Source organism: Hibiscus syriacus, unplaced genomic scaffold (assembly GCF_006381635.1).
Source record: "Hibiscus syriacus cultivar Baekdansim isolate YM2019G1 unplaced genomic scaffold, ASM638163v2 tig00000313_pilon, whole genome shotgun sequence".
Classification (NCBI taxonomy): Eukaryota; Viridiplantae; Streptophyta; class Magnoliopsida; order Malvales; family Malvaceae; genus Hibiscus; species Hibiscus syriacus.
Window position 1 is genome coordinate 1 of NW_024061779.1, and position 24,531 is coordinate 24,531.

Genomic DNA, 24,531 nt, shown 5'->3' on the forward strand with positions numbered 1-24,531 from the left:
TAGGTGGAAAACATGAAACACTATTAAATTTGAAACATAAATTACTAACTTTAAAAGCAGTTTTAAATCCTAAAAAGCGTCGATACTTTTAAAAATATATCGATCCAAAACGATATACCAGGTAAAATATGATAAAAACCGGTAAATTAAAAGTGTCGATACGTTATAAAGGATCGACACTTTGTGAATTCAAGAGAAGCAGTTATAGCGCCTATAATGTTCGATACTTTAAAAAAAATATCGATCCACAACGTATAACAGGTAAAAATATGATAAAACCGGTATCAAAATATAAAACCGGTAAAATGATACCGGATATATTGAAAGTGTCGATACTTTCGTAAGTACGGGTAATAATTATCGACACTTTCAAAGAAATAGGTAATTATCCTTTCGAAGTACGCACCTGACATAAAAGTATCGACACTTTTGTATTTGTATCGATTAAATATAATAACATATCCGATGAAAATATAAAGGCCATAGCTAAATATCCTCTGAAAAAATAGAACGGACGAGTTTTTGAAATCGAAGAGTAATTGTTGCTGCATTTCAGAAGGCGTTTCTAAAGCGAAGTTTGTTTGTTTGTTGCTGCAGTCGAATCGAAAAGTATGTTGTCGAAACCCTAATTTTTATTATTACAGTAATCGCGATAGGGTTTATGTGTTGTTTGGGGTTTTGGAGTAAGGAAGCATTTGGGACCGATTGCAGGTAGAAAGATATTCAATGAAAAATATAATGTCGATACTTTTATTAAATTATAGGTAGAAAATGATATTATAGGTTGTAAAATGTGCCGACATTTTGGTGTGGCCATTCAAATTCTTTTGAAGAAAACCGTTTTTCACAAGAGTAGTTATCTATTTGTATATTGAAAAGTGTATGTAACAAAATAATTGATTTGCGTAAACTGATATATGAAGGGAAATGGAGTCAATGGTTGGAAAATTGTTGGTGGAGCAGATGACTTTGAAATTGAGGCCGAGACTCGAAAGCAACCAAAGGGTGGATATGTACTTCTAGTAAGTATCAATGTCTTTTTGTTATTATTGTTGAAATGGGTAATTGGATTAAGTATCGATAAACTTAAATTGATTACAAATTTTAAATGTTAACAGTATGGCCGAATGCAAAAGGATGAAGGGAGATGGCACACAGAGCGGTTCGGTATGTAAAATGAAATTGACATTGATAGTATTAGTATTTAGTGTTAATGTATTGATTAAGAAACGTTTATGTTTAATATTAGGTGAAAAAGATGTGAGTCCAATGGAATTCAATGAGTGATGCTGAAAAGGAACCTTACATCACACAGTCAAGGAATGATAGTAAAGAATACAAAGAACGGAGGAAAGCACATGAAAATAAGGTATTCATTAAACTTGTAAATACGTTGATACAAAATATATAAGACTATAACATTATATATTGTTAAAAAATGTAGGAAGTGTCGACAAGATGCAGCATTAAAAGGGTAATTAGTAATTAAACACCTTAAGGAGAAGGTCAGTTGAATGTGCCGGGAGAAATAGGTTTGGATCGTTGATCGGAGTAAGGGATCGACCTATTCGGAGGGAATTGTGTAGATCCTTGATGGCACAATTTGACGTCAGTCAATGTATGGCTAAGTATGGTGATTATTCATTCCCTCTGGGGTATCGACTGCTGCAGCCGTATTGGGTACAAACAAAGGCAAAAGTGTATAGAAGTCTGTAGGAGTAAGAACTGGAAAGCACTTGCCTCCAAATATGTTTGAATCATAAGGTGACATATGCTGAAGTTGAAGAGGATATCAAAAGTGGATCTTACGGGGGGATGAGCTGAAGGCCTGAGTTCTATTGTACCTTGTCGGGATTTTCTTTGTCCAACGGGTGATACGTCAACGAACAAGGAATATATGAAGCTCATTTGCGATGAAGGCTTGAAGGGTGAATTCAATTGGGCTGAATATATCCATTCGAGATTGATTAATCAATAATCACCTTTAAAAAGGGCAGCCAGAGATACCTCAAAGGGTGCATAGCAATCTAGAGGTAAATGAGTTGAATCACTTTTTTGTGTTTTTATATAAAAATATAAATTTTATTATAAATGCAGGTTGCACTGTTCGATTTTGGTCGGGCTGTGAGGCAGTGCCGGCTTATGAAAGAACCGGAGTGGCACGCATCCGTGCTGGGGGAGGAAGATGTGGTTAGAGTGATGGTGAAGTTGAAGTTGGATAGAGGGAAGAAGCAGAAATGGTAATAAATGTAATTAAATAATATTAAGAATAATCAATGTCTTAATCTTGTAATTTAATTTTGAGGTTATTGGCAAGGATTTAGAGGAGGCAGAGAGAAGAAAGGAGGGATGGTTGTATTGGGATGACGGTGAGTGGGACGATAGTGAAGCAAAACAGAGTAACTTCGACATTTTGATGTCTGAATTGGCTGATATCAAAAAAATCCAATTTGAAATCATGCAAGACAATCAAGAGTCGAAGAGAAACTTGATCAAGTCGTAGAGAAACTCGAGAGAGTCGAAGATACACTCGAGAGGCATAAGGGGGTAGTGGAAGGAAAAAATAGATGGAGGTGAAAGAAGTAGAGTGTTGAGGGGTGAAGTGGTGAAAGAAGTTGGGGTGTTAGGGGTGATATTAAGATGGTGACGGAGAAAAATTTGAGGGAGTGGAAGGAGGTTGTGGATTTGAGGAGTGAACTTACGGGGGTGAAGGGGTGGTTTGATAAATACTCGGATGAAGGAGCTCAATTGAAGGGTGAAATAAAGAGATGAAGAGCTATGTAGAAAAAAAGTACGATAAACTGAAAAAAATATGAAGAAGAAAAGAGGGAGGAGGAAGAAGAAGAGATGGAAGAAATGAGGAGGAAGGAAGTCGATGTCATTTATACATCGGAGAGTGTTATAGCAGCAGTTTTGGATTCGGAATGTCCTGCACCCCAGAAGAAAAGCAGAAGTAAGTTTAATAAAAGAATACTTAATTTGATTTTATTATGTTGTTGTGACAAAAATTTGTATGCAAAATTGTAGGTTGAAAAAGCGGATATTCCAAGCAGAATTGATGACATCGAAGCTGCAATTTGGATTATTTATGGAATAGCGAGTTAGAATCGGGTAAGTGAATATATTGTTTTGTGAGTGATATTTAAATTTCATGACAACATATTAATCCTAATGATTCATACAGATATCTGTAATCTCAATGGGAAATCAATTCGCTACTGTATACGACGTTGCAACGTTGAAGCCTACGGAATGGGTTGGCGGTGTGGTAAGTAGAAAGTAGAAAATGTTAAAACTTATTGAATATGTTCTGATTGTGTAATTAATTTTGTTAGGTTAGATTTGCTCGCCTGGACCATATGCTACATTCTCAAAAGTCACTCCGGAGGATTGGCTACCTTCCATACCTCTTAGTGGTGAGTTAAATTAATAAATTGAAAGTAGTGTTATAGACGGTAATTAATAATGTTTTGTTGCGTAATTACAGCAACAGGGTTGGAAGCCAACAACAAAGAAAGTGTTGAGAGTATTTCTACCTTCTGGGGTGTCATATTGGATAACTATGTGAAATTCACCGACTGTGAGAGGTAATACACCATACCAATTGCAAATGATGTTTTCGGATATAGAATGTTGAATTTTGTCAAATTGGGTGTGAAATTTGTTGCAGATCATGATCACAATAAACTACCATAATTCACATTGGTATCTGTTGGTGTTGGATATGGTAGATCATGTTGTAACAATATGATAGTATGTTTACAACAACTGAAGCAGCTAAACAGAGAGTGAAGGATGCTAAGAGATTGGTATTATGTATGTATGAAAGGACATTATGTAAATTATAATGCTAATCTTTTTGGTGCATAACTTCTTCTATTTTAATGCAGATTAAAATATTAGATTCTATAATAAGAAACGCATTTGGGTTAGTCTGTGGATCTCTAGGAAAGATCCCTTGAAAAATTTCAAATTTGTGGAGCATAAGAAGAATAAGCAATTGAATGGGTATGAGATGTTATCACAATAGAAAGCTTAATTTATGCAGTATTCATCATAATTGACTGTGTGGTTTTCAATTTTGTAACAGATATGATGCGGCATGTATGTGATGATGTGGATGGAATCGATCGGTTCTACAGGGCAACTGGTGATTTTGTAAGTGGATAGAAAAAATCGTTTGTGGTAAAATTGTTAAAAGTCGTAGATTGAATGCTGTAGTTGACAATACTTAACGTTCTGACAATTTGAATAGGTTGTTGGAGACTGGGATCGATCGCGAGTATTAACGATCTCGTAAGCCATAATCAAAATGAACGAAGACAGGAGATAACAAAAGCTGCAATATACATAGATAACAAAAGGATGCAATGATGAAATGTTAGGGTTAATTTTGTATAAGATTTATAATTTATACGATTTATATTTTTGTATGTGAATATAAGTTATGAATGAGATGAGAAAAGTTAGCAGTATGTTGTTGTACATGTTTCTTATACAATTAAGGTCATGTTGATACTTGGAAGTAAAAGGCAATTTACATATGGCCAACAGGGTGCACCCATAAAGTGTCGATCCATATATAAAAAAGTGTCATCCCAAAAACATCGAAAACCAAAAGTATAATGTAATATGTAATTTTTCAATCTAACCGGTACAATTATACCGGTTTTATGAGAGAATATGTCTAAAAAAGTGTCGACACTAATATAGTTTGTCGATATTTTTTTTCCAGAATGAATGGAAAACAGGATGCACCTATAAAGTGTCGATCCATATAAAAAGTGTCGATCCCAAAATCATCGAACCCAAAAGTATAATGTAATATGTAATTTTTCAATCTAACCGGTACAATTTACCGGTTTTATGAGAGAATATGTCTAAATAATGTGTCGACACTAATATAGTTTGTGTCGATATTTATTTCCAGAATGAATGGAAAACAGGGTTGCACCCATAAAGTGTCGATCCATATATAAAAGTGTCGATCCCAAATCATCGAACCCAAAAGTATAAGGTAATATGTAATTTTTCAATCTAACCGGTACAATTATACCGGTTTTATATGTCTAAATAATGTGCGACACTAATATAGTTTGTGTCGATATTTTTTTCCAGAATGAATGGAAAACAGGGTGCACCCAAAAGTGTAGATCCAATATAAAAAGTGTCGATCCCAAAACACGAACCCAAAAGTATAATGTAATATGTAATTTTTCAATCTAACCGGTACAATTATACCGGTTTTATAAGAATAGTCTAAATAATGTGTCGACACTAATATAGTTTGTGCGATTTTATTTCCAGAATGAATGGAAAACAGGGTGCACCCATAAAGTGTCGATCCATATATAAAAAGTGTCGATCCCAAAATCATCGAACCCAAAGTATAATGTAATATGTAATTTTTTCAATCTAACCGGTACAATATACCGGTTTTATGTGAGAAATGTCTAAATAATGTGTCGACACTAATATAGTTTGTCGATATTTTTTTCCAGAATGAATGGAAACAGGGTGCATCCATAAAGTGTCGATCCATATATAAAGTGTCGATCCCAAAATCATCGAACCCAAAGTATAATGTAATATGTAATTTTCAATCTAACCGGTACAATTATACCGGTTTTATGAGAGAATATATCTAAATAATGTGTCGACACTAATAGAGTTTGTGTCGATACTAATTTAAATATCAAGTGTTTTCCACGTTTACGATATATAGTACTCTTAATCGAGAACCCTAAACATAAGGCAAGCAGGCAGATCTTCCTCTTTCTTCTACCGTTATCATAAGTGACGATCAGATATTCAGGTAAATTTATCGATATTTTATGGGTTTGATTGATTTCTATATTGGAGTTTTTATCCTGAATGTGTTTGTGTTCCATTGTAATAGGGGTAGCATCCAACCAAAATGGCTCCAAAACGTCAGCGTCATAAGCGAGGTCTTTCTCAAAGCTCTTCTCAACCCAGTTCTTCTCAACCACCTCCTTCTGTAACAAACGATTCTTTTGAGGAAATCAGGTCCTTCGAAACTCTGAACTTTAGATCCGATATGGAAAACAAAGATGGCAGACGAGTTTTAAAGTAAGGAAGATTCGTCCCGAACGTGTCATTGACCTGGGTTTCTTGTTTGATGATAAATATGCATTTAGTTTTAAATCCACATTTACATCTTGGGGTTGGCTTGAATTCCTTGGTGTAGAACCAAGATATTATCCCAACCTAGTTAGAGTCTTCTACAACAATGCTTCCTTACAGCAGCCTAATAAGACTAATATAGGAATTAATACACATGTCATGGGGAAGGATATATATATCTCCAGAAACTATTGCGGAGGGTTTAGGTGTAGCGAATACGGGGATTCAGATGAAAATGGTGTAGATTGGTCTACAATTAAACGGGTTACTAGAAAGCCCAATTCACCTCGATGTAGAGTCGAGAGTGTTTCACAAAATGCTCACATGGTATATCCGGCCTAGTGGGGGAAAACATTCAAGCTTCGAGACAGCGATTATTGGTGGATAGCAAAGTATAAATCCAAACGGCTCCAAACATTGCAAACTCATATTTAATACAATTGTATATATGGTCACAAAGGGAGCAACAATTTCAACTACACTACCATATGTGTCATCACCCATCTGTTGAAGAAGAAGGAAGTTGATTTTTCGCATGACGCCCCTGTTCGATTAACCCGCAAGATTGACATGGTATTTATTAAAAAGCGGGATATGATTTTGTTGAAAAACTCGGTTGGAAGCGTGTCAAGGAGGTCGGATTAGATCAAGAGAGGAGGAAAGGGACCCCGTTGGCCATGAAGAAGAGCAACCAAGTGGAGACGCAATGATGGAAGAAGCTCCAGTTGCAGAGGATGTCACAATAAGACCGTGATGGAATACATGGTCAATTTTCGGGAGCATATTGATTCCCTTGTGAGTGGAATGCGATCCGATATTTCATCATTGCAACGTGAAGTCTCCATGTTGCGTAACGAATTACGTCAACGACATCAAACGAGTTAGGTAATTCATTATCTATGTTTCTTTACATTTACACGTTCTGAACTTTATTTTATTTCTTTTAACAGATGTGGACAACCAAGCGGTCGCAGAAGATGAAGCTGACGATGAAGATGACGATGAAGCTGGCGATGAAGATGATGACGATGATGATGATGATGATGAAGATGATGATCCAAACAAGTATATCGTCTGCAACGCCGCCTTCAAGAAAACTTTTAATTTTGATCTCAATGGTGTCCTTGCCTACATCCCAAGACTGCCGCAGGTTTTAATTCTATTCTTTTGTATCCATTATTTTAACATATAAGCGTAGAACTTTAATCTCATTTTCTTCATGGTAGTGTTGTCCTCAGAAGAGGATTATTTGAATTTATGCAATTTGTGTCGACAATTTTGTTGTTGCCCTTTGGTCTTCAAAGATGAGGTTAGAACATGTTTGAGGCAATTGAATTACTGTAGTCAAATCGTTAATATACATTTGAATGTTAACATTCAAACTTGATTACAATCTCAGGCATAACGTCGACCGTGTACTTGAGAAACTACCTGTATTTTCCGAGCATTTTCTATTCGTGTGGGTAAGATGAATGTCATTACAGTTTGCTGACTTTTCGTTGTCTATGATTCCTACATATTATGTTCGACTATTTTGAACAGGATCAAAAAAATGCAAACATACGATTTCTGTTACCTACTGTAAAGATCTCAATGATGTTTGGAACGCGTGTCCAGATTTTAACGAGCTAAATACACTTTGGTCGATGATTCAGCGGAAAAAATGATTTATAATCCGGTAAGTTGCATTTATGCAATATGTTTTTCCAGTTGAACATGTGTTCAGACATTGATTATTTTAACAACTTATGTGTTTATATAGAAATACAATTACATATGTCCACATACCTTTGACGCTGCTTCCCATTCGAACGAAAGCTCTAGGTATGACACAATTTATTCATGCTTATGCGAATTTAATTTATTGTTAGTAAAATGCACCTCATTAGTTTGATAATTGAAATTATTTATGTATGTCCTCAGAAAAAGGCGGAAACATACGAGAGTATTTGGAAATTTGTTGAAGGCCTCTAATGTTCCGGACTTCGTTAGAAACAACCCTTTTTCATCGGATTAATTTTGTTTGTCGGTATATTATTTGAACATTCTTGTGTATTTATATTTGGTGTGATTATATGGTGTGTATATTTCATTAATTATTCCATATTTGCTTCTATGTGTACATATACATTTGAGTGTCTATACTTTTTTAATATATTGTAAAGTATCTATCCTTTTTATAAAAGTGTCTATACTTTTTCCACTGTAGAAAACATTAATTTAAGGTTATTTTTTGAGTGAGTTTTAAGATATTAATTTAGTAATTATAGGCGTCTAATGATTTATTTTTTACGTTACGGTATATTATTATTAAATTAAAATTTAATATTATTTTATAAAATATCAAAACAATCAACTAATTTTTTGTGCAAATGAAATTATTAAATTAATATTGTAGGTGGAAAACATGAAACATACTTAAAAAATATTGAAACATAAATTACATATCTTTAAAAAAAGTATCGATCCTTTTTATAAAAAGTATGGACACTTTCAACATATTATAATAAAATAGGTAAATTTGCAATATAACCGGTTAAATATACCGGTTTTATGCGCGAATAGGTCTACAACCTATATCGACACTTTTTAATATTGTGTCGGTACTTTATGTCCAATTGGAAGAAAAATGTCGATACGATTTAAAAAGGTGTCGACATTTACACATCGGAACCCATAATTATAATGTAATAGATAATTTTGTAATATAACCGGTATAAATATACCGATTTTATGCGCGAATAGGTCTACAACCTATATCGACACTTTTTAATATTGTGTCGGTACTTTATTTCCATATTGGAAGAAAAATGTGTCGATACGATTTAAAAAAGTATCGACATTTACACATCGGAACCAGATTTATAATGTAATAGATAATTTTGTAATATAACCGATATAAATATACCGGTTTTATGAGCGAATAGGTCTACAACCTATATCGATACTTTATAATATTGTGTCGGTACTTTATGTCCAGATTGGAAGAAAAATGTGTCGATACCATTTAAAAAAGTGTCAGTAATTTTAAGTAACGCGGTTTTTCTTCCTTCATTCAAAATATTTATATGTACATAAAATAGGAGTCATGTTGATACTTACGATATTATATGGAGATCGTTGTCATTCCATTCAGTCTTCGAAAAAATCAGTTGATGTAGGCTGTGTGCTTGTACTCAAACTGAGCTTGACTTGAGGACATGTTAGTTTGTTATTCCCCTCACCGTTGCAGTACCCACATCGCCTAATTTTCTTCTCGACCTTGTTCTTCGGCACTTCTTTTCACTTGCGTTGTTTTCGTTGAGGGTCACGAACATTGTTTACTACAATGCTCTGGTTGACTGAATGATTCAAACCAAACGAGTTTTCTAATTCTTCTATTAGTTTTTTCATCTCATCTCTTGCGTTTTGAAAGACTCGTCTGTCTTGATGCAATGTAGCATAACCTACTTGACGTTGAACGTAGAGCAGCGAACCTTGCCATTTGCATCACTTTTGGAGACACATTCAAATCAACATAGCTGGGTGCAGAAGCCTTCGCATCATTAGTCCACCTACTTTGAATCAAAGTCCCGGGCAAATATGTGAAGTTGATGGCGACAAGGAAGTCCAACGGTCTCGAATTTTTTGCAGGAGCAAATTAGAGTTTTCGTACGAGAATCAAAACTAATTTCAAATTTCCTATTTTTTTCTGCGTACTTTGACAAAATATAATGTTGACATTCATCTGATAAGGACTTAATCTCTGCCTCAATCCAGTACAATGTCTCCCGTATAAGTTCATCTTGGAACAGACGAAAAGATTCGCGGGTAAAAATCGCAGCGGCGTGGCTTTCAAGGTCGACCAGTTTTGTGATCTGGAAGGGCTTCGTATGGGAACTTAAGTAATCCGCTTTCAACTCGTTCATACGCATTCTACTAATTCCATCTTCAATTGCACGAACAACATCTAAATATGTCTTCTTGTGTTTCAGTGCAATAGCTAGTGAAGCATTCATAGACTCGCACCTTTGTGTTGAGTGAATATTGGCAAAGAAATGACCGGTTAGATATGCTTGTGCCCATAAGTGTCGTGTATTTCCCTTCTCAATCACCCATGGATGCTTTTGGACGTTGAATTCTGAAACAATCGAACGCCATTGAATATCAAATTCCTTGGTTGTCCACCAGGAAGCCATGCATTTTGAGAATGCTACTGTAAACTTTGGGTCACCAATGTTAGCTGTGCATTGCGAGAAAGATGCCAAGAACATAATATGTGCTTAGCATAAGGGATAACAGATTTGATAGCCCTCTGCATTGCCCTATCCCCATCGGTTACAATAGAAATAGGTGATTTATTCATCATGGCTTCTAAAAAATTCTGTAGCACCCACTCGAAAGATTGAGACGTATCGTCAGCGATTATGGCAGTGGCAAACACAATTGTGTTATGGTGATGATTGACACCAACAATAGGCATAATTGGTCGACCATACAAATTATCTTTGTATGTTGTGTCGAACGTAATTACATCACCGAAGCATGTGTAATCCGATCTCGATGTAGAATCCGACCAAATAAGATTATACAATGCCCCCGATTCGTCTACCGAGTATGTCATAAAAAACCCGGGATCATCATGTTTCTTATAATCAAAGTAGGCAATAAGCGCATTCACATCCCCATCGACGATTTCCTTTGCTTTACCTCTTTGAAGTGCATTGTAGAGGTCTTTATGTGTAAATCCAACATTATGATAGCCCCCTGCCTGCTGCGTTAAATAGTTCATTACTTGTGACGTGCCAACACCGACCTCTTTCAATGTTGTTGCCTCATCGATATCAGCCTTACTTACAGCTCTATTAGAACGCATAAATGGTGTCATAGCAGATGTGCACAATGCATGATTATGTTTCTGATCAGACTTACTTATAACCCACTGATCGTTTGTATTTGTTGCTGTAACTACGACTCTAGCCTTACATCCTGTTCTTGTGACTGGCGTATGAGCACGTTGACGATCAACAGTATTGACTTTTGATACTCGAAACCCTTCTTTGGAACAACAAAATTCTTGTGTCTTCACATTCCCTTCCACGTCAAGCCGTGTTGTTCCCTTACGTGCACTAAACCCATGTTCCCTTGCGAATCCCTTGTAAAAGTGCCAAGCTTGATCACGTGAACAGAAGAGCTGACCAACCAATCTGTCGGATTCATTAACATTATGTACTTCATGGCATTCCTCGGTTGGCTTAACATTGTATACATCAGTATTATCCATGGCAAAAATTTTGTTGTGCAAGTTCAGTGCTCCAGGAGTTGATGGAGATGTAAACAAAGGTTCATTTTGAACATGTTTCTGTCGTGCTGCTTTCAATAGGATGTGGCATTGGTAGTTAGTTAAAGGGTGGGTACAACATTAAATTCGCATTACATATTTAGGTATGTACAATAACTACAAGTATATTATCATTAAATTTAGGTATGTACAATAACTACATATTTAGGTATGTTTGTTAACTACATATTTAGGTATATACATCTTTTGAGTGAGTTTTAAGATATTAATTTAGTAATTATAGGCGTCTAATGATTATTTTTACGTTACGGTATATATTATTATTAAATAAAAACAATAAACATATATATTACATATTTATTATTATCTTTGGTTAATGTTATTAAATTTAAATTCTAAATAATATTTTATAAAATATCAAAACAATCAAATAATTTTTTGTGTAAATGAAATTATTAAATTAATATTGTAGGTGGAAAACATGAAACACTGTTAAAAAATTGAAACATAAATTACATAACTTTTAAAAAAAGTATCGATCCTTTTTATAAAAAGTATGGACACTTTCAATATAATAGGTAAACATATGATGTAATAGGTAGCCCTTATATAATGTAATAGGTATCGTTTATATAATGTAATAGGTAATGGTTATATTGTAAAGTGTCTATCCTTTTTATAAAAGTGTCCATACTTTTTTCACTGTGGAAAACATTAATTTAAGGTTATCTTTTGAGTGAGTTTTAAGATATTAATTTAGTAATTATAGGCGTCTAATAATTTATTTTTTACGTTACGATATATATTATTATTAAATTAAAAATTCTAAATATTATTTTATAAAATATCAACAACAACAACAACAACAACAACAAAACCCAATTCCCATATGTATGGGGTAAGGGTGAGGTAGGGTAGTAGGCTACCCCCAACGCCAGGTTGAGAGTAGCTTCCGTGGAAGACCTCCGGCAGTCAGAAAAATTAAAAATTTAGATAAAATGCAATGCATGTATAAATAAATACATAAATACATAGCTAAACAGTATTCATATGCAGTCATTAAAACCATATGTGCGTCTGTAACGGGAATTAATCCCTGCATAATAATCCCTGCGAAAGAATCTCTGCATATAGACAGAAACATAAGATCCGGCTAAATTTAAAAGAGGAAACATGAAGAGAATGATACACAGAAGTCAACGTTAGCAAGCCCAGTTCTAATCCTTCATAAATACCAATAACAGAAACGTATAAAAAGTATAAGTCATGGAAAATACTACAAAAACATTAAAAGAAGACAGAGATGATACACCCTATAGATGTGACCCACACTACTCGACTACCCTAGTCTTTAGCCTCCATATTTTCCTATCAGAGGTCATGTCTTCGGTAAGGGCTAAATCCCTCAAATCAGATCTCAAGCAGTCTTCCCACTTTCGCCTTGGTCGTCCTTTCCTTCTGGCACCGTCGACTGTAATCGACTCTACCCTCCTGACCGCATCCGACGGTAGTCGCCTAAGGACATGCCCAAACCACCGTAGTCTTCCCTCCCTCTATTTTTCGGAAACAGACACCACCCCCAAGGACATCCTAATAGCAGAGTTTGTCGTCATATCCCTCAGAGTCCTACCACATGTCCATCGAAGCATTCTCATTTGCGGCCTCAATCCTCCTTACGTGATCCTTCTTGGTTGCCCAACATTCTGATCCATACAACAGCGCTGGTCTTATTGCCATTCTATAAAATTTTCCCTAAGTTTTAGAGGGACCTTCTTGTCACACAGAACTCCAGTAGCGGCCCTCCACTTTAGTCATCCGCCTTTATACGGTGTGTAACGTCATCATCTACACCCCCATCTTTATGTATCATAGACCCTAGGTACTTGAAACAATCCTTTGAGGGAGAACGTGTCCTTCTATGCATACTTCTACATCTTCATCATTTTGGTTCCCATTGAAGTTGAACATAAATACTCTGTCTTTCAATATTGATCCTTAAACCTTTTTCTTCCAAAGCAGTCTTCCAGGTAGCCAGTCTACTATTCAACTCAGATTTTGTTTCAGTAACTAAGACAATGTCGTCAGCGAAAAGCATACACCATGGTACACCGTCTGGTGTCGCACAATAGATGTCGTCCATAATCAAGGCGAAGAGGTAAGGGCTAAGAGCCGACCCTGGTGGAGTCCGATTTCCACCGGGAATGCCTCGGTGTCGCCAACTGTAGTCCTGACGTAAGTAGTAGATCTACAGTACATATCACGAATCGCCCGGATATAAGCAGTTGGGATCCGTCTCGTTTCCAAAGTCTTCCAGATCGTATCGCGGGAACACTATCATAAGCCTTCTCAAGGTCAATGAACGCCATGTGAAGATCTCTAGACTTTTCCCTATATTTCTCCATAAGCCGTCGAAGTAGATGAATCGCCTCCGTGGTAGACCTGCCTGGCATAAAGCCAAATTGGTTTTCCGAAACCCTAGTAACTTGTCTCAACCTAGCCTCTATCACCCTTTCCCATAGCTTCATGGTATGGCTGAGGAGTTTAATACCTCTGTAGTTACCACAACGTTGGGGATCTCCTTTATTTTTATTGATTGGTATCACCGTAGACTCTCTCCACTCCTCTGGCATCTTGGCAGTCTCTAAAATAATATTAAAGATGTTGGTCAACCACTTAACTCCCTCTTCTCCTAGGGCCAACCACACAGTGATAGGAATTTGATCAGGACCGACAGCTTTGTCCCTTCCCATCTTTCTAAGAGCCATTTTGACTTCCTCAAACCCAATCCTACTTGTAGGGCAGTCATTGACCGTAGTATGATAGTCGGCTAACCCATCAACGATACTATCTCTACATGGAGAGGCACCGTCATTAAATAAGCCAAAGAAGTAACTACCCCAAACCCTCTTAATATCGTGATCTTTCGCTAAAAGAAGACCATTGTTGTCCTTAATAAACCTAATGTTACCTAGATCCTTTTTCCTAATCTCCCTAGATTTTGCAAGTCTGAAGATGCCATTTTGTCCTTCCTTGGTGTCTAATCTCTTGTATATTTCCTCGTATGCCTTATCCTTTGCTTTAGCTACCGTTTTCTTGGCTTCCCGCTTTGCCTCCTGGTATCTTTGTTTAGCTCTCGACCTTTCTTCGTCGTCATTGCATTGTAGAAACTCCTTGAAGCATGTTTGTTTTGTATTCACCTTAGTTTGGACTTCGTCGTTCCACCACCACGATTCTTTATGTTCCTTGGCCTTCCCCGTCGACAACCCAAGGGTATTTTTGCCAACATCTCTGATGGAATTGCCATATTTTTCCATAACATATCTGCATTTTTGAGTTTGTAGTTTCAAACTTGTATTAGACAAAACCTTACTCCTAAAGTCATCAGTTGTCGCTCCATGTAAGTTCTTCCAGAGGATCCTAGGTTTACCAAGTTTAGCCCTCCTATGAGTGCTCCGCCCGTGGGTACGCGGTACACCAAAACCAACAATTTGTGTTGTGATGCACATGCCTCTTCAGGGAATACCTTACAGTCAATGCAAGCCCATCGTTCCTGATTTCTAATCAAGATGTAGTCGATTTGGGTACAATGTCCCCCGCTATGAAACGTAATCAAGTTCGCATCTCTCTTATTAAAGAAGGAGTTAGTGATCACCAAATCGTGAGCAGTAGCAAAATCAAGCAACGTATGCCCCCCATCGTTCCTGCTACCATAACCGAAACCCCCATGAACACCGTCATACCCGTCGGTTGCACTTCCTATATGGCCATTGAAGTCTCCCCCTATGAAAACTCTTTGGTCCACCGGAATGCTCCTAAGTATATCATCTAACTGATCCCAGAAGCAACGTTTCTCCCCCTCCCCTAGGCCAACGTGTGGGGCGTACACTGAAAGGACATTCACTACTTCCTCTTCTATAATAACCTTAATCATCATGATCCTATCCCGGTATCTGCAAACTTCAACTACATTTTCCTTGAGCCTAGAGGATGCCAAGATACCCACCCCATTTCTAGCGTTATCTACGCCTGAATACCACAACTTGTACCCATTACACTCTCTGGCGCGAGACCCTTTCCACCTAGTCTCCTGAATACATGCAAAATCTATTTTTCTATTATTAAGTACGTCGGTCAGCTCCAGCAGCCTAGCATTTAATGTGCCTACATTCAGCGAGCAAACTCTTAATCTAGTCTCCTTGTCACCACTCTGTCGAGCCCTCCCCCTATACGCCTCATGGTATCTAAAACAATCAAATAATTTTTTGTGCAAATGAAATTATTAAATCAAATAATTCAAATTGAAAATTAAACAACAAATCAATTAAACATTGTTGTGGGTACATTAATTGAACATTGTTATGGGTACATTATTTGGAAAAATAATGTTCCGGACTTTGTTAGAAATAACTCTTTTTCATTGGATTAATTTCGTTTTTGTGGGTACATTATTTGAACATTGTTATATATAAATTTGTTGTGTAAGTATGTTTTGTTTTGATTATATTGTATGTATATTTTCATTCAGTTGAGATGGGTTATGTATAACAAAACAATCTATCTCGCATGTGAGTACTTTATTCCAACCATGTGACAAGTGTGACAACTCCATCAACTCACAACTCAGCTTTGAACTCAATCAATATTGTCTTTTAGCTTGATGGTTCATAAAGCATGTTACTTGAACAGTATGAATCAATTATGCAATTTTCATGTTCATTTAACACTGCATTTCAAATTCATTTCATATGTAATTGGAGTTTGAATTTAAATTTCAATTTGAGTTTGAATTTCAATATATATTTCGGCTCCACTATAAATATTAGCCCAAGCCAATATGCATGTTATCATTGATTATTCCTAATTTCCATTGTTTTTTTTCCAACGTATAAACGCGAGGGAATCCCGACCATTTTATTTTTTGGTCAACTTTAAAGCGTCAGAAACGTTTCGGGCGTATGATCTGGGTGGTATACAAGAAATGTAACAAATAGCAACTAAAATCATAAGTTGAGTACCACCCAAATCATAAGTCTGAAATACTTCCGATGCTCATCAAAATCCAAAGCTCATATGGTGCCAAGCAAAAGGAAATCAAAATCCAAATCTCATATGATGCCAAGCAAAAGGAAATCAAAATCTACAACTTGAGTTTGAACATTGATATGATATGTTCAGTTGTTATCATGTTGGGATTTTCTCGTTTTTGATTGCTTGGATAGTTGTTCTCTTGCTTCTTCAAGTGTTCTTAAGGTTATCCTTTGAGTGAGTTTTAAGATATTAATTTAGTAATTATAGGCGTCTAATGATTTATTTTTTACGTTACGATATATATATTATTAAATTAAAAATTCTAAATAATATTTTATAAAATATCAAAACAATCAAATAATTTTTGTGTAAATGAAATTATTAAATTAATATTGTAGGTGGAAAACATGAAACACTGTTAAAAAAATTGAAACATAAATTACATAACTTTTAAAAAAAAGTATCGATCATTTTTATAAAAAGTATGGACACTTTCAATAATAGGTAAACATATGATGTAATAGGTAGCGCTTATATAATGTAATAGGTATCGTTTAAATAATGTAATAGGTAGTGGTTATATTGTAAAGTGTCTATCCTTTTTATAAAAGTGTCCATACTTTTTTCACTGTGGAAAACATTAATTTAAGGTTATCTTTTGAGTGAGTTTTAAGATATTAATTTAGTAATTATAGGCGTCTAATGATTTATTTTTTTCGTTACGATATATATTATTATTAAATTAAAAATTCTAAATATTATTTTATAAAATATCAAAACAATCAAATAATTTTTTGTGCAAATGAAATTATTAAATTAATATTGTAGGTGGAAAACATGAAACACTATTAAAAAAATTGAAACATAAATTACATAACTTTAAAAGAAGTATCGATCATTTTCATAAAAAGTATGGACACTTTCAATATAATATAATGTAATAGGTAAATTTGCAATGCTCACTGTGGAAAACATTAATTTAAGGTTATCTTTTGAGTGAGTTTTAAGATATTAATTTAGTAATTATAGGCGTCTAATGATTTATTTTTACGTTACGATATATATTATTATTAAATTAAAAATTCTAAATAATATTTTATAAAATATCAAAACAATCAATAATTTTTTGTGTAAATGAAATTATTAAATTAATATTGTAGGTGGAAAACATGAAACACTGTTAAAAAAATTGAAACATAAATTACATAACTTTTAAAAAAAGTATCGATCATTTTTATAAAAAGTATGGACACTTTCAATATAATAGGTAAACATATGATGTAATAGGTAGCGCTTATATAATGTAATAGGTATCGTTTATATAATGTAATAGGTAGTGGTATATTGTAAAGTGTCTATCCTTTTTATAAAAGTGTCCATACTTTTTCACTGTGGAAAACATTAATTTAAGGTTATCTTTTGAGTGAGTTTTAAGATATTAATTTAGTAATTATAGGCGTCTAATGATTTATTTTTTTCGTTACGATATATTATTATTAAATTAAAAATTCTAAATATTATTTTATAAAATATCAAAACAATCAAATAATTTTTTGTGCAAATGAAATTATTAAATTAATATTGTAGGTGGAAAACATGAAACACTATTAAAAAAATTGAAACATAAATTACATAACTTTAAAAGAAGTATCGATCCTTTTTATAAAAAGTATGGACACTTTCAATAATATAATGTAATAGGTAAATTTGCAATGCTCACTGTGGAAAACATTAATTTAAGGTTATCTTTTGAGTGAGTTTTAAGATATTAATTTAGTAATTATAGGCGTCTAATGATTTATTTTTTACGTTACGATATATATTATTATTAAATTAAAAATTCTAAATAATATTTTATAAAATATTAAAACAATCAAATAATTTTTTGTGCAAATGAAATTATTAAATTAATATTATAGGTGGAAAACATGAAACACTATTAAAAAAAATTGAAACATAAATTACATAACTTTAAAAGAAATATCGATCCTTTTTATAAAAAGTATGGACACTTTCAATATAATATAATGTAATAGATAAATTTGCAATACTATCGGTATAAATATACCGGTTTACTTATAAAATAGGTAAATATAAGCGCTACCTATTACATTATATAAGCGCTACCTAGTATGTTATTGTACTTTATAATATTTCCGATTAAATAATATAACATAACCGGTCTAAATTTTAACCGGTCACTTATTTAACCGGTCACGCCGTATATTAACCATTTTTTAGGCGCCGCACCGCAGAACTACCCTCGAAACCGCCCTTTTTAACTTTCTCCTGTCACCTTCCCTTTATATATATATTTTTAAAGAATATACTCTCTTTTTCTTATAGGGTTAGGGTTTGTAATCGAAGGAAATGTCACAGAAAGTTTCAGGAATTTTCTTTCAGGTCAACTGAAGCCTAGATTTTTTGATTTTTCCGGTAAAATTCTTTCGTCCTGATGCTTTTTTTTTTTGTTATTTACTTTGTACCTTAGAACTTGATTTGTTTTGATTGATTTTCTCATCCCCTTTTTCAATATAACCGGATACCGGAAAACTTGAAGTAGTTCCTTACAGATTTGATTTGCAGCTCGGTTTTGTGGTGCTTTGGTTGAGCTTGTTGTTGTTTTATTGACTTGCAGTTCTGATGAAATGCGTGTATTTGGAAAAAAGGTGTCTGATTCTTTGAGTGTTGCAAAGTTGTTTCTTGGAATTTATTCAAGTAATTTTGAGAATTTCAGTTATTCCTTACAGATTTGATTTGCAGCTCGGTTTTGTGGTGCTTCGTGTGTTCCATTGCTTGGCTTTTCATTTGTTTTTCTCTACTATTTTATTCTTCTAATTTTTTGTTTTCCTAATCAAGGGGTTTCGTTTGGCTGGTGGTTTGGTTTGATCGAATAAGATAGAAAAACATCTTTTTTTACTGTTGTAATAATGAAATTGTTGTTCTGATTATGTGCTCCTGACTTTACTATGAGTTGTTTTCTCCCCTTCCATGTAGGTATGAGAAGGGAAAAGGGTTTTGCTTGAGATTTGTTACTTAATACTAGGATTCTCCATTTTCACTTTCTCTTGTAGGTATAATTATGTTATCAATGGCATTTGTGGTGTACTGAATTTCAAATTTTAAATTCTCTGCTAAATCCGCAAGGCATGTCCACTTCTTGAACTATTAGAAGCTATGTATCAGGAAGGAGCCCCTGAGATTGTTAATGATCAGGAAATGTACTACCCTACAGCTACCAACTATGGATATTATTGTACAGGTAATATAAATGCTTCAATTTTATTGTACATGGTGATGCGATTACTTTTAAAATCTCAAGTACACTGTTGGTTGCAATTGGATAGGTTTTGAATCACCAGTTGATTGGGAGGACCCCCAGAATATTTTAGTTGCGGATGGTCCAGAAGTCCAATATGCGGTGGGCAAACTAATGTTTTTAACTCTTTAATTGATACATTTCTGTAGTCGGACTTAGATGTGCATCCAATACGAGTTGTTTCTTAGTGATTTATTGTTTCAAATTTGCTTAAGGCCTACTGTCTCATTTTCAGGATGCCCAAACTGAACCTTTGCCTTATGTATATTATACACCTAGCTATGGATATGCTCAGTCTCCATACAACCCATACAATCCTTACATACCTGGTGCTGTGATTGGTGACGGCCCATTCCTAGGAGCACAACAATATTACGCTATTCCCCCTTGTCAAAACCCTGTATCTCCAACTGCTTATGTTCCTGTTTTCATTCAACCCGATGGCATTCCAAATTTTTCAACAGACTCTTTGTTAGATACTAGACCTGATGGAAGAGGATCAGAATATAACCTTGCTTCAGCATCTGCAGCCCTTTCCAGAAAACCTGCTCCAAATCAGGGAGATACCTTGAGCAGGGTGACAGATGGACAAAGTAAGCATTATGCAATCCACGGAAGTATTCCTGATAGTTCTGGGTCAGCTTCAGCATGGGGCCATCAGGTATACATGCATAGTTTAAATTTTACATTTATATTGAATTGGATTTTCTTAAATTTTGATGTAAATGCTATGGCATTTCATTGGGTGCCCTATTTGAAGGTTCTTGTGCTAATTATCTTTGCAGGTTAGAGTTGCTTCTGGTTCTGTTCAGCCCATTGGCAACATATCTGGTGGGAAACTTCCATCTTACCCTAATCAATTAAAAATGGACCTACCAGTTGGTAATGCTATTTCTGAATATGGGATAAGTGCACCTGGACGTGGTGCTCTGGATAAACTTCGACCAAAGATCCATGTTGGCAGGTGTTTCAATGATGCAAATGGCTTCCCAGATAAATGGGCTGAACAGAATCGTGGTCCTAGAACCAACAGATCAAAAAACCAACTTGTGGTTAAAGCGTACACAAGTAAAGCAGGAAATTGTGACCCCAAAAGAAGCATCATTATCTATACTGACCAATATAACAGGGATGATTTTCCTGTTGACAATGTTGATGCCATGTTTTTTGTAATAAAATCATATAGCGAGGATGATGTACACAAGAGCATTAAATACAATGTTTGGTCCTCTACACCCCATGGGAACAAGAAACTGGAGAATGCTTTTGAAGATGCACAGAAAATAGCTGCTGGGAGACCTAGCAGCTGCCCAATCTTCCTCTTCTTTTCTGTGAGTTCTGTACCTGTTTAGCTATTAGGGAACTTGTGTCAATTTTAACCCATTTTAGATTTTTGTTAACCGGAAGTAGTTTCTGTAATTTATATGGTACTTTGTCCTTGCAGGTTAATGCCAGTGGACAATTCTGCGGGGTAGCGGAGATGATTGGTCCAGTTGACTTCCAGAAGGATATGGATTTTTGGCAGCAAGATAAGTGGAGCGGAAGCTTCCCTGTCAAGTGGCACATCATTAAAGATGTTCCAAACAGCCATTTTAGACACATCATATTAGGGAACAATGAAAACAAGCCTGTAACTAATAGCAGGGATACACAAGAGGTATGTTCAGAGCTTTAGTTTTCTCTAATCAAAGGCAAACAAATTCTCTTGAAAACTTCAGTTCTCTGACCCAACATTCCTATGTGAGCTTGTGAAGTTTGAATTGTTTATTCCAGGATTATGATCTTGATGATATCATGTTATTTTGTTTCTTATAAAATGTTATGTCAATGCCAGATAATGTACGATCAAGGTATGGAGATGTTGAAAATATTAAAAAATCATGTGATGAAGACCTCTCTCCTTGACGACTTTATGTACTACGAAAATAGGCAGAGAATCATACAGGAAGAGAGAGCCATGCAGCTAATTAAAAGTTTGGAGAGGCCAGTCCTACCACCTGTGATTGCATTCAATCCTGCCAATAAGCTAAACCACGTTGAGCTACTTCTAAATGAAAATGAGAGAAGTATCAAGCAAAGGGATCCTGAAGCTAAAGATGTTGCATCTAGTCATCAGGTTCCTTCGGATTTTGATGCGACTAATGCAAGATCAACGAATGGAAGTTTAGAGCGTATTGTGGCTGAAGCTAAGGATGATGCATCTAATTTAAAGATTAGCTCCCTCAGCATAAAGTCAAAGCAGGATAAGTCTAAATTCTCTGCAAACGCTGCTACGGAAACTGATGCTATTGATGTAGGATCAGTGTCGGTAAAAGTCAATAGATTTACTGAATCACCTGTTGTTCTAACTGTTGGTACTATTCCTCTGAATCCAAAGACCCTACAGCTTGATGAAGGGTGTATTTCTGCTAAAAAGGGTACGTGATCGTGCTGATGCAGTGTCGACTGTTGGATCGTATTCTCGGCTGGAACATACTGAAACCTGGTGTAGTGATGGTGGCGGTGTTGACTGTTGTAAACCTCTTGAGTGTATCATCATTGTTCATTGTTACAAGCTGGTTAATCTATAAATAACATGTAGAGGTCAGCTTTTGCATGCTGCTCTGGTTCTTTTATCCTCTTGATTGCCCAAGCTGGCTTCAAATCCATCAATACTCAAATACAGTGTTTGGGGAGGAAGTGAATGCCTTTTGTCTCTGAATAAATTGATATTTTTAATTTTGCATTTCAATTATTGATACAAAGAAAATCCTCTTTTGCTTTTAGAAAAAGATAGAGATACACTGGAATTGTTTCCTTTATTACTCTTTTTTGCTTTTGTCATTTGTATTGATAAAGTCCATTTGTATTTACTTATCATGTTCAATAAAGTTGAAGCTCTGCTTTTGGTCCTTCTATTATGCTCATCTTTGTATTTTAAATTTGGTCTTTATAATTTTAAGGTCGATTGGCACAGTTTGAAACCAGTGAGACTTTTGAGTGCAATGCCGCATGCTGTTTGTCATGGTTCCATAGCCGTTGGTTGCCTCGGGGGATCATGGGTTCATGGACTCCACGTGTCCCGATGGCAAGGAATCCACTTCCATGGCTGCGTCTTCTACTACAACTCTGAACACCCTGAACATGAGAGAAGAAGACGGATATGTGCTTTGGTTCATTTCGTCGATCTCGGAGTTTGCTGCACTTCTGTTCCGATGACTCCAATTATGCGTAGTACGTGGCTGGTAAATCATGACCACACGGGTGCTTGTTTGTCCGGTGCGAGATGTTCTTTAATGGCGTATGATATGGTCGAGAACACATGGCTTATCGTCAGGTTGTTATCGGAGTTTCCAGTAGGTGCGTCGGATTGTTCTAATCTGTATGCCATTCGGCCTGACCAATTGTGTTTAGCTTTGTACGGTTTGTCTGATAAGATTTTAAAATATTCAAGTCAGCATGCGTTACAATTCTCATGAGTTTCATATTACTGAAAAGTCTTAATCTCTCGTCGCGGTGTAAAATTTCAAGTAAATTACGAGTTTAGTATTTAAATTATCAGTTTTGATTCATTTTAGTATTTAAATTTTTAATTTTTTTTTAAATTATATTAAATGTTTAGTTTTTGTTTTATTTTAGCTTCATTCAAAATTCAATGTTAAGTTTTGAGAAAATTGAAAGATTAGGTACTAAAATGGACTAAAATTAATAGTTTAGGTACTAAACGCTTTAAGTTTTTAACGATGAGTACTAAAATGAAACTAAAACTAAAAGATAGTTATAATTTTAAAAATATTAAAAGTTTATGTACTAAAACGAATCAAAACTGATAATTTCAGTACTAAATGTGTAATTTATCCTAACATTTCAAAGCATCTATTCTTGAAATATATAAGAATCCAAGTGTAGAAATAGTAATGTAATATCTCAAAATTCAAGTTAGTAAAATTAAATCTCAACTCGAATAGTTTATTTAAATTTCTTTATTTTTGGACAATTTCTAAATTAAAATGATTTCTAGAATGTTCTATGAGGCGTTTTTATTATAAAAATTAAAAAAATTCATTTTTAGATAAATAACCCCCAAACAACATTAATTAAAAAATTCTCTCAAATTGCATACGTGGGCTCACGTTACACAAAACACGAATCACGACCTCACGTTCTATATGCTGCGAGACTCCTTCAACGTGGAAACATTTTTCAGAGAATACAAATTAACATTAGGTTAAACGACATTGGTTATACCAAACGCAAGGTACACAAGTTATTGAATCGTTACAATAATTTATCGCGTTCATGATTTAAGACACCCCACATTCTACAGAACGCGATGTATATACATTTCCAACACACACAACAAGTGTTTATGGCATGTTCGAGGGGTATTGTAAGGATTTAAAATCATATTGAAAAATGTTTTAAAGCTTGTTTTGTGCATTAAGAAAAAGCTAAAATGATTGGATAGACATATTCGAATTGTTTTTTGAGTAGTTAATCTAAAAAGTTTAGTAATTTATAAGATTAGATGTCACACCCCAATTTAGGGGGTCAAATTATAAGTTTTCGAAACTTATAGTCAGTTTTAAAAGTGCAAGAAAATTTAGGGACTTGAACTCGAATTTTACCAATTTTTATTACATATGAAAAATAAACCCCCATCAACCACGAATTATCAACCCAAAATCAAAATCCCTAACCCCTAATTTCCTCTTCGTCAGCCCATCTTTATCGCCTCATTTCGCCGCCGTTCGACCACCCCAGCTCAAGCCACCCCTAT

General features: G+C 35.0%; 1 protein-coding gene across 1 annotated transcript; it reads left to right on the forward strand.

The window, feature by feature from the left end:
* Positions 1–18,803: 18,803 nt before the first annotated feature.
* On the forward strand, positions 18,804–22,371 carry LOC120160421 (YTH domain-containing protein ECT4-like). The gene is made up of 7 exons (XM_039170868.1): positions 18,804–18,889; positions 19,528–19,715; positions 19,801–19,874; positions 20,008–20,433; positions 20,558–21,103; positions 21,217–21,429; positions 21,607–22,371. The coding sequence occupies exons 2-7, from the start codon at positions 19,631–19,633 to the stop codon at positions 22,195–22,197; spliced, it is 1,935 nt and encodes a 644-aa protein (XP_039026799.1). The 5' UTR covers positions 18,804–18,889; positions 19,528–19,630; the 3' UTR covers positions 22,198–22,371.
* Positions 22,372–24,531: the final 2,160 nt, after the last annotated feature.

Excerpts from the sequence above, each read along its gene's own strand:
- LOC120160421 (XM_039170868.1), top strand. The coding sequence starts at position 19,631 with ATGTATCAGGAAGGAGCCCCTGAGATTGTTAATGATCAGGAAATGTAC. Across the intron at positions 19,875-20,007 it reads GTCCAGAAGTCCAATATGCG|GATGCCCAAACTGAACCTTT; the intron begins GTGGGCAAACTA and ends TCTCATTTTCAG. Across the intron at positions 20,434-20,557 it reads CTTCAGCATGGGGCCATCAG|GTTAGAGTTGCTTCTGGTTC; the intron begins GTATACATGCAT and ends TTATCTTTGCAG.